The sequence below is a fragment of the Camellia sinensis genome, chromosome 4 (assembly GCF_055761805.1).
Source record: "Camellia sinensis isolate YWXY chromosome 4, ASM5576180v1, whole genome shotgun sequence".
Classification (NCBI taxonomy): Eukaryota; Viridiplantae; Streptophyta; class Magnoliopsida; order Ericales; family Theaceae; genus Camellia; species Camellia sinensis.
The window spans coordinates 122,046,805-122,057,645 of NC_138964.1; the positions used below are offsets into that span (position 1 = coordinate 122,046,805).

The 10,841-nt window shown below is 33.2% G+C and overlaps 1 protein-coding gene across 4 annotated transcripts; it reads left to right on the plus strand.

Moving 5' to 3' along the window:
- Nucleotides 1-8,742: 8,742 nt before the first annotated feature.
- LOC114322373 (putative anion transporter 4, chloroplastic) lies at nt 8,743-10,841 on the plus strand. 4 transcript variants are annotated; one of them, XM_082922955.1, is made up of 6 exons: nt 8,796-8,815; nt 8,901-8,984; nt 9,356-9,400; nt 9,870-10,007; nt 10,103-10,181; nt 10,591-10,841. In XM_082922955.1, the coding sequence occupies exons 2-6, from the start codon at nt 8,976-8,978 to the stop codon at nt 10,662-10,664; spliced, it is 345 nt and encodes a 114-aa protein (XP_082779081.1). In that variant the 5' UTR covers nt 8,796-8,815; nt 8,901-8,975; the 3' UTR covers nt 10,665-10,841. The 4 variants fall into 4 exon arrangements, 3 of the variants coding, with proteins under 3 accessions (XP_082779082.1, XP_082779081.1, XP_082779083.1); XM_082922957.1 differs by lacking the exon at nt 9,356-9,400 and having other exon boundaries at nt 8,798-8,815; XR_014365707.1 differs by having other exon boundaries at nt 8,743-9,400; nt 10,107-10,181.

The following is a 10,841-nucleotide window of genomic DNA, read 5'->3' on the forward strand; positions in this document are numbered from 1 at the left end:
GGCCATTTGATGAGTATTGTCGTAACCAAGGTATTCGGCACCAAAAGACAGTTAAGAAGACTCCTCAACAAAATGGCGTTGCCGAGAGGATGAACCGCACCATTGTGGAAAGAACAAGGTGTTTGCTTTCACAAGCTAAATTGCCAAGATCCTTTTGGGGTGAGGCATTGAAGACAGCGGTTGACGTGATCAATTTGTCTCCTTCCTATCCTTTGAATGGTGATGTTCCAGAAAGAGTTTAGACCGGCAAAGATGTGTCTTATGAGCACTTGAAAGTGTTTGGTTGCCGAGCTTTATTCACATTCCAAAGGATGAGAGGTCCAAGCTTGATAGTAAGTCAAGACAATGTATTTTTCTTGGCTATGGGCGTGATGAATTTGGGTATAGATTGTGGGATCCAGTCGATAAAAAAGTCATTCGAAGCCGTGATGTTGTGTTTCTTGAAGACCAAACAATTAAAGACTTTGGCAAAGGTGACCAATCGGAGCAAAAAAGTAGTGATCTCATTGACATGGATCCATCTCCTTCATTTTCAGTTGATGATGAAAATGGGGGAGATGTGCAGCTACATATTGAAGATGTAGAGGATGATGCTAATCCTAATGAAGTTGAGCCAAAAATTAAAGAAGAGCATCCAACTCAAGAACCGCCACCACAACTTGAGTTGAGGAAATCTACAAGGGACCGACAACCTTCAAGAAAGTATCCTCCTAATGAGTTTGTGTTGATTTCTGATCAAGGAAAGCCGGAGAGCTATCAAGAAGCAATTGAGCATGCAAAGAAAGGTGATTGGAAAAAGGCCATGGAAGAGAAGATGAACCCCTTACTTGAAAATCACACCTATGATTTAGTGAAGTTGCCCAAAGGGAGGAAAATTTTGAAAAACAAGTGGGTCTTCAAATTGAAGAATAATGGCAAGAATCTGAGGTACAAAGCACGTCTTGTTGTGAAAGGTTTTGGGCAAAAGAAAGGCATTGCTTTGACGAGATTTTCTCACTGGTTGTAAAGATGTCTTCTATTCAGGTTGTACTTGGCATGGCTGCAAGTATGAACCTTGAAGTTGAGCAACTTGATGTGAAGACCGCATTTCTTCATGGTGACCTTGAAGAAGAAATTTACATGGAGCAACCGGAAGATTTTGTAAAGAAAGGGAAAGAGAAATTTGTTTGCAAATTAAAAAAAACACTACAACAAAAGTAACCTATGGTGACGAAAAGTAGTGAAGAAAATAAATTTTGTCACTGAATAAGAATAATCCGTGACGAATTATAAAATTTTGTCACGTATAATAAAAAAATAAAAATAATAGGTGACGAAATTTATTTTTGTCAACAAATACTTCTTTTTAGGTGAGGAAAAATTAAGTTTCGTCACCGAAGGTTTTCCCGCTAATATTTTTTGAGTGGCGCCAAAAATTTAGACTTTTGGTGAGAAAAAAATTTGTCACCAATTATAAAATTATTAGCGAGGAATACATTTTCGTTACGAATAATTTTGTATATATTTTTTTTGAGAAACTTGATTTTAAATGTTTTAAGACCATTTGGTGAGAAATATATTTTTATCACTAATAATTTTTAATATTTTGAGACATTTTAGTGAGGAAATTATATTGTCACCAATTTTAGAGGAAAAATTTTAACATATTGGGCGGTAATGGAAAAAAATAGACTACTAACTTTTTTCCCCCTTTATTTTTGTTTATCAATTTTTCTCTCTCCTCTCTCTCTCTCTCTCAAAACAAAAACACAAGTTAATTAACTCTCTAAACTTATGGTGACGAAAAGTAGTGAAAAAAATATTTCGTCACTAAATAAGAATAATCCGTGACGAATTATAAATTTTGTCACATATAATAAAAATTAAAAATAATAGGTGACGAAATTTATTTTCGTTAATAAATACTTATTTTTAGGTGAAGAAAAATTAAATTTCGTCACTAAAGATTTTTCCTCTAATTTTTTTTGGGTGACGCCAAAATTTTGAGATTTTTAATAAGAAAAAAATTTGTCACCAATTATAAAATTATCAGTGAGAAATATATTTTCGTTACAAATAATTTTAAATATTTTAAAATTATTTAATGAGAAATATATTTTTATCGTCAACAATTTTACACAACAAAAGTAACCTATGGTGACGAAAAGTAATAAAAAAACTAAATTTCGTCACTAAATAAGAGTAATTCATGACGAATTATAAATTTTTGTCACATATAATAAAAAAATAAAAATAATTAGTGACGAAATTTATTTTCGTCAATAAATATTTCTTTTTAGGTGAGGAAAAATTAAATTTCGTCATCGAAGGTTTTCCCGCTAAATTTTTTTGGTGGCGCCAAAATTTTGAGACTTTTGATGAGAAATTTTTTTGTCACCAATTATAAAATTTTTAGTGAGGAATATATTTTCGTCACCAATAATTTTACATTTTTTTTTTTGAAAACTCAATTTTATAAATTTTAAGATTATACGGTGAGAAATATATTTTCGTCACTAATCAACTTGTTCGATTTTGGTTTTCAAAAAATTTACTTTTTTATTTTCCGAATTATATTTTCAATGAATTTTTTTAATATTCTAAGTTTTTTTTTTTAGACACGCATAACATAAATATACTTAAAAAGTATAATATTTATGAATTTTTTTTAAAAAAATAAAATCCCCCCCCCCCCCTCTTTTACACTTGAAAATATGAATTTTTACACTAAATAGGAACTCACTAATTTTGAAGGGAAAATTTTGACAAATTGGGCAGAAAAAAAAAATAGACTACTAATTTGTTTTTTTGTTTTTTGGTTTTGTTTTGTTTATTAGTTTTCCTCTCATATCTCTCTCTCAAAACAAAACACAAGTTAGTCCTCATTCAGAGTGTTTTCCTCTAGTGCTACCACTGATGTTGCCTGTTCTCCTTCTTCAGTGCCGTCGTCGACATCACATCTCCGAGCCTCTCCACCCGTCTCCTTCGATGCCTCATGTTCTCTTCGATCAGCGCCTCCTGATGACGAAAACTAGTGAAGAAAATAAATTTTGCCACTAAATAAAAATTTATAAATTTTGTCACATGACTTTTGGTGAGAAAAAAATTGATCACTAATTATAAAATTATTTATGAGGAATATGCTTTCGTTACCAAAATTTTTTAATATTTTTGAGATCTTCTGGTGAGGAAAAAATGTTGTCACCAATTTTGGTGGGAAAATTTTGATGTATTAAGCGACAATGAAAAAAATGAGTAGGGTTTTAATTTTTTTACCCCTTTTATGTTTATCCACTACAACAAAACTGGGTTTTTATAGCTTCATATCAACGACATACAGTAAATGCAAGCTGTGGTTTCTTATTTTTATGACTTGCTTTTTTTGCATATCGTAAATAATTTCTCAACTACGATGTGTGTATTACGTAGGTCGTAAATGTTAATAATGATGATTTTTTTATGACTTGCAATGTTAACTGTAAATAATAAAAAAATTTATGACGTGCATATGACATGCCGTTAATACATCAACTATACACAACATGTGTCTATAAATTGATAAAAATATTAAATATTTCATGACACAAAAAATTAATCATTAAAAATTATACTTTTCACGACCCACAAAAAAAAATTAACCATTTAAGATTTTACACTTTCCATAATACACAATGCTATCCTAAAAGATGTGACTAAAAAAAATAGCACCAAAATAAAATTTCAGAGTGTCAAACACTACCTAGCATTAGCACTCTCTGTGTCTTTCTGTCTGTTTGTTTCTCTCCATAGCTTTCGTCTCTCTCTCTCTCTCCATCATTTTTTCTTTGTTTCTTCTCCAGAACGACCAGCACTACAACCACAAACCCTAGATTCTCCACCGCCCGCTTCTCTAACCCCAACCCTCTTTCTAGCCAAACCCTTACCTCCGACATCTGGCAAAGATCAGTCCCAGTTGGAGTGCTCCATCTCTATCTCACCATCTCTCTATCTCTATCTCTATCTCTATCTCTATCTCTATCTCTATCTCTATCTCTGCCTCACCTTCGCTCTCAATCTCTGCCTCACTATCTCTCTCCATCTCGATCTACCCTTTGAAACCCTCCCAAACCGAAACCCCAATTCAAACCCTCGATGAGTTCTACATAAGGCGATCAGATGATGAGTTATATATATGACAATCCACTCTCACAACCGATGATGAGTTCTCTGCTTTATCAGCTAAAATTTTAAAACCAAAAAATGATTGATGAAGGGTTTAAATAGTCATCTAGAAGGCCCTAATTTGTTGGTGTTCAAGATCAATTCCTAGGGCTGGTTGATTTTTGATGGTCACGACAGTAATATGGCATCATTTGTTTCTTAATCAGCTGAGGTTAGTTTAGTTGGTCTACATTTTTTGCATCTCATTGGAATTAGATTTCAGATTGTATCAAAAATAAAGCTTTTATTGCTTCCTGTAGATATCTATCTTCCTTTTAGTCATGCGCGTACATAATTATGAATAAATCTGCAACACAGATATCAATTTTGTACAATTTGACACAAAATGTATATGAATGAATAAGATTTTTCATAAATAGAGTCCCATAAGATCTTTCATCCTAAGAGTCGTATGTTCTTTGCTGGAATATGGACTGTCACTTGAGAGGTGAGTTGCTTTCTATTATGGATTTTAAAGATGGGAAGCTTCCTATGAGGTATTTGGGGGTTCCTCTTGTCTCTACTAAGTTGTGTAAAATAGATTCTGATCAATTGGTTGCTAGGATTACTAAGAGGATTCAATCGTGAGCTAATAAAGTGTTGTCGTATGCTGGTAGAGCCCAATTGATTAAAAGAATTTGTATTAATAGAATTCTTAATTTTAATATATAATAGAATTTGTATTTGTTCAATTCCACTCTCTTAATAGAATTTGTATTTGTTCAATTCATTTCTTAATGGGTTTGAATTTTGTTTTTTTTTAATTATAAATAAATCTTTGGGTTTAGTGTTATTATTGAATTAAAAAAAAGGTCAAATGATGGTGTTTGACTACAATTCTAGATTCTAGATTATTTGATTTTTTTTTAGCTTATTTAACTCAGAAAAAGTGAGATTACTTGTAATTGTTTTCAACTTAAGAATGTGCCTGAATTCATTAGAAGCTAAATAGTATAATGCTAGTAGAAAGAAATGAGATAAAGAGAGATTATTTTTAATTAAATTCCATGTATATATAATAATTTAGTTGCCATTTTTTTTTTTAAATATTAGCAAAGATATGTATCAATACTAACATTGAGAACACCAAGAAAATAAAACTTAGAATACCACCATAGTGTATTTGCTAATCATTTTTCACATTGGTGGAGGTTGTGCCTCTTTGGGTTGGTTCAGACCATGGTTGTTTTGTTGTGGTTATGCCTCTAATTTGGTTGCTTCAAGCCATTATTGTTTAGTTTTATAGCGATCCCGGGTTTACCCTTGTTGTACAGTGATCCGGACATGTGTCCGTGGATGTTGGTAGTTGTTTATTATCTTGTTTGCATCCTCTTTACTTTGTTTATTGAGTTATAGGATGTGTTGGGCAGGTTTGTTACAGGTTGGTTGTGTTTGGGAGCCTAGTGTTGCTGCCCAGATTTTTGGATCTTCGCTCGAGCGAGGAGTTGGTCGCTCGAGCGAGAGTTGAGTTCGTGTCTGGTGGGTCGAGCCAGAGTGGCTTCGCTCAAGCGAGCGCTTGCTCCTGGTTCTGGACCTGAGAGTTGTATTTCCTGGCTCGAGCGAGCTTTCCTTCGCTCGAGCGGTCTGGGTTTTTCTTCGCTCGATCGAGAACTTCTTGGCTCGAGCGAGAGTTTCTGTGTCTGGTCGCTCGAGCGACAAAGGCTTCGCTCGAGCGAGCGTGTTTTATATCAGCGGACAGTAGCGATTTTAAACTTCAGTTTTTCACTTCTTTTTTTTGATCAAACCCTAAATCTGAGACCCTCTCTCTCTAAACTTACACCCTCTCTAAGATTTGATCTCCCTAGAGTGTGAATCTAGCCTAGAGCCTTTGTTAAAAAGATAGAGGGCGTTGAGAGCTTTGATTTAATCTGAAAAAGTTTGGATTTGGAGCAAGTTGATCTTCGAGTCTTCATCTCCTTTTTGGCTCAAACTTTGAGGTAGGGATATCCTACTCCTCTCTATGGATTTTGTCTTTAAATTTTAGTATTTTGAGATGTTGGGGTTGGTTTGGTAATTTATGAAAGTTTGGGGCTTTTGTGCAATTTTACAAAAGTTGGGGTTTTATTCATAATAAACCTAGATGCATGTTTGGCATGGAAAAATGGAATAAATGTTGTATCATTGATGAAAATGGGACCTAAGGGTTGAAATGTTAATTATGGGACTTGACCTAATTACATTGTTTAATTAATTGGGATAATTAATTGTAAGGAATGAGGAAATGAAATGTTGATTGTATATCCATTGTGCATTTATTTTCTGTATAGAAATAACTGCGTTGGGCTATCGGTGGAGGATAGTCGTGATTGTTGTAGACAATATATGATGATTAGGTAAACTGAAACTAATCAATGAAGTGTGTCATGGAACTTGACGGTTGATAGAATACATTAACTATATGTATTGAGTGATTGTATATAGAACCATTGTGTTTGTATATGTTATGTGTAGAGGAGGAGATGGGGGATGTACTCCGCGGTTTAGGAGAAGATAGGGGATGTACCTCTAAACCGGATAGTGTTGGGAGAAGATAGGGGATGAACTCCGTAGATACAGCTCATATGCTTGTCTAGTAAAGTGAAGATAGAGCTCATATGCTTATCTTTGTGAAGTGTGGATATAGCTTATATGCTTATCTGTGGATATTGTTATTATACATATCTGTTGTAGAATGTGGATATAGCTTATATGCTTATCTGTGAATGTGGATATTGTTGTTATACATATCGGTTGAGTATGTGGATAGAGTTTATATGCTTATCTGTTGAAAAAGGGAAAATGAAAGGTAACTTAGACTCATAAGTTGTATGACATAAATGTGTAATTTATGTGAATGTATCTGTGTTAGCCATCTATCAATTGCTAATCTTTTAGTCATTGTTCATGGTTGGTTTAGTGTATTTCTACTGGGCTGTGGCTCACCCTATATGGGAATATCATTTTCAGGTACAGGTAGCATGCCACCTCCAAGGACATAGCTGGCAGGCTAGAGGCAGACATACTTTTGTCGCTTAACTTTTGATGTATTACATGTAACTTCAAGCCAAGGGCTTAATGTGTAAACGAGTTAGTACTCTTTTGTTGTAACCAAGTGTTAACTTGGAAAGTTGTAAGCCCGTAGGACATTTTGTTTTGATGTTAACATGTAATACTTATGTAATGGAACTCTGTTGAATAAAAGAATGTGGTTAGTTTTTATGTAAATGCATGTCTTATCTGATGGGTTTAATGTTGTTATTTTGAGGGCGTTACAAGTTTGGTTGTCTGGTGGCATGAGAGGTGTCACACTCTTCATGGTTTTCATGAAAATGTTGTTGGCTTTAGAATTTCATTCTTAATTTTTTTTTTTTTAATACAATTCCAAAAGGATGTAGCCATGGCTAGAACTCTGTTTTTGTGTATATAACCAACTCTACGATACAGCTATATCAATATGATATGGAATAAATGATGGGCATGACAACCCAATACTACACACACATGAGGCAAAGAAGATTTCATTCCTATGAGGTATTACTAAGTTTGTTGTCCCCTAGTACATGGGACTAACTAAGGATGTCATTTACATACTTTTCTAAACACAGACAGCATAGGATATCCATATGTATAAAACATTTTAATAGAGTCACTACTACAATAATGGTTAAAAGTAATACTTTTCAGATTGAATTTAGATAAGAACCATGCTTAAAAGTAGCAAATTATGAGTACAAAACTCTAAAATTTTGCTCAAAGCATGCTTTAGTCTGAATTTGTGTTCAATGTTAAAGAAGTATAGATGAGAAACATGAGGTTGCTCCTTCCATGCTCCATTCTACAGACTTGATGTATAGATTTTATAGCTTTCTTTTGTTTTATTTTAAAGCTATTAAATATATTTTATAGTTTTTTTTAAAAAAAAAATTAATTTTTTTTTAAAATTTGACAATTCTAGTGTCTTCTCTGAGCTGTGTTTGCATTGCTGAATATATCTATTGAATTGTGGTTTTAACTTTGCATATCTAAACATCATTTATAATTTTTAGATTAGATATCACTCTCTTGAAGAAGAAATAGCCTTTGGGCCTGGTTGTTGGTTGTGGGATTATTTAAGAAGTGGGGCTTCTAGTTTTCTGCATCCACTTTCTAGTGGTGCTGGGTTCTAAGGCACATAAGGGTTATGTTTACAAAATTGGAATTGTACGTGGTGTTTTTATATTATTTTTATTACTCTATCAATGACATTTTATTTTGCATGTTGGCCAGCTCTTTGGTTTGGTGAACACACTTATGGAAAATTCCAGAAACACTGCAGAGAAGGATCTTTCTATTCAAAGATATGCTGTCATTCCATTGTCTCCAAGCAGCGGATTAATAGGATGGGTACCAAATTGTGACACCCTGCACCATCTCATTCGGAGTAAAGAGATGCTAAAAAGGTCCGCTAAGGTTCATTTGATGCTCTGTGTGTGTGTGTGTGCGCGCACGCGCATTTCGTCTAATTTTTTGTGCATGTTTCTGGTATATAGATCACCTTAATCTAGAGCACAAACATATGCTTAATTTTGCTAAAGATTATGACCATTTGCCACTTATAGCTAAAGTGGAGGTGTTTGAGTATGCTTTGCAAAATGGTGAAGGAAATGACCTGGCAAGGGTATGTTTTCTTCAAGAAATATGCTGCATCTTTGGCTCTCCCCTGGGAATTCTTTTCTCAAGTTAGTTACATTGCCTCTTGATAGGTGTTTTAGTTAAAAAGTTGCACTTTTGAGAATTGGCTGGACAGGAGGACAAATTATACTAGAAGCTTGGCTGTCATGAGCATGGTATCATTTTTCTTCTCGTATTATTTAGATCTTTTTCTTAAGACCAGCAAGATCCGGCTATATATGTTTCCACAAAATCAACACAATATGGCTCCCATGTATGATCTTATTTGTCAACCTTTTATGCTTTAGAAATGTTTAGATAAGAGAATGTTTCGAAGTAAATGTATGTTATTTGATTATACTTTTCTTTCTTTGGTTAGAATGATATACTAAGAAGGAACCCTGCAAATCACTAACTTAATTTGTGAATATATACCCAGTACAATTGTGTGATTAGGTGTCTAAAGTATTTGAATGCTTGTGTACATATCTTTCATTGTGTAGATATATGATTTTTTGGGTACTGATATTCTTTCCGTTGTATACAGGGATTCTTTGTTATTCTTTCATGGATGCCTATATATTTTAAAACAGTAAGGCCATAGCTAGCCTAAAAGTTGTAGTTTATCAGCAATTTATCACATACTCAACAAGTGTACTGATTTTATGAGAAAGATGAAATACATGTCTCTTTGTTATAGATATATCATGTCCACCTTAGACAAGCAGCTTGGTCTTTCAAAAAGGTAAAAACATAACCAAAGACAACTTCTATTAATTTTGTTTCCAAAATGTATTTACTAGTAGTCATGGTCCACGCAATGGACTCATGAACATCATGTATGGTTGTCCAATTTTTTATTTTTTAAAATTTCTTTTTAATTTTGATTCAAACAGGCAATAAACAATCATTGATGCTGGTTTCACAAAATTGCATGTAACCTGGAAAACTAGAAGTTTGAATTGAAATATTTCTGTCTACATTTGTTTCTCTTGTTTTACTTTTGGATTTTCCTACTAATCATGTGATACAGTAAGCATCAGATATATCCTTACTTGCAGTCAATTGGTTTTGTTGGTCCTGGGATTGCGCTCAATGGTCTAACCATGGCAAAGCACACATCAATAGCATCTGCTTGGCTTACTTTAGCTGTTGGGCTAAAATCATTTAGTCATTGTTGGTTCCTTGTGAATCTTCAGGTTAGTGTACTCAGAAAAAAATCACTTGAAATTAAGAACAGCATAAATTTTGTTTTCACCCACATTTGACCTTATTTTCATTCTTTTCTACGAAGCAAGGTTTCTTAAGAAGCAAGGTTTCAAAGGACAATTTAAAGGAGGAGGTATCTCATGAACTCGTAGATCGCCGTTTTGGTAAGTCCCGCTTGTTTTATGTTTTTATTTTTCTAATGTTGGTTAGTATATACTAGTTAAAGCACAACAATTTCACTAATTATTAACTAAGATTTAACAAGTTTGAAGATGTATTTAATGAAAATAGATTCATTAGTTACTTCTTACTTAGCATGACCCTTATTAAAATACACATTAACCAAAATAGATACAAAACTACGTGTATATTTTTTTGTGTATTTTTGCTAGGTAGTGTTGGAGTTGCTTTAATTTAGTGATGTGATTAAAAGGAGCTTGTCATGTATAAAGGAACTTTTGGTTGTTAAGCTAGACTCATTGTGTACACAATTTGTATTGACATGGATAAAGGGGTCTATACAATGTAATTGATAATATTTTAATATTTTTTTTTTGTTTATTTTCTTTGCAGATTGGTTTTTGATGACGTTTGGAAGCATACTTGCAAATCAAGATCAAGTGTTAAATTTTTTTTTCCTGAACTGATACTTGGTTCTAGTTGCAAATCAAGATTGAATGCTGATTTTTTTTGTAAACTCCATGTTAGTTCATTTTTGGATTTGCTTTGATGGTTTTTTTGTTATACTTAATGGATTATTATTAAATTTGTTTGATGGATATATTTTGATTTATAATATAAATTTTTTGGTGAATTTTTTTATG

Excerpts from the sequence above, each read along its gene's own strand:
- LOC114322373 (XM_082922955.1), top strand. Across the intron at positions 10,008-10,102 it reads GGTTCCTTGTGAATCTTCAG|CAAGGTTTCTTAAGAAGCAA; the intron begins GTTAGTGTACTC and ends TTTTCTACGAAG. Across the intron at positions 10,182-10,590 it reads ACTCGTAGATCGCCGTTTTG|ATTGGTTTTTGATGACGTTT; the intron begins GTAAGTCCCGCT and ends TTTTCTTTGCAG.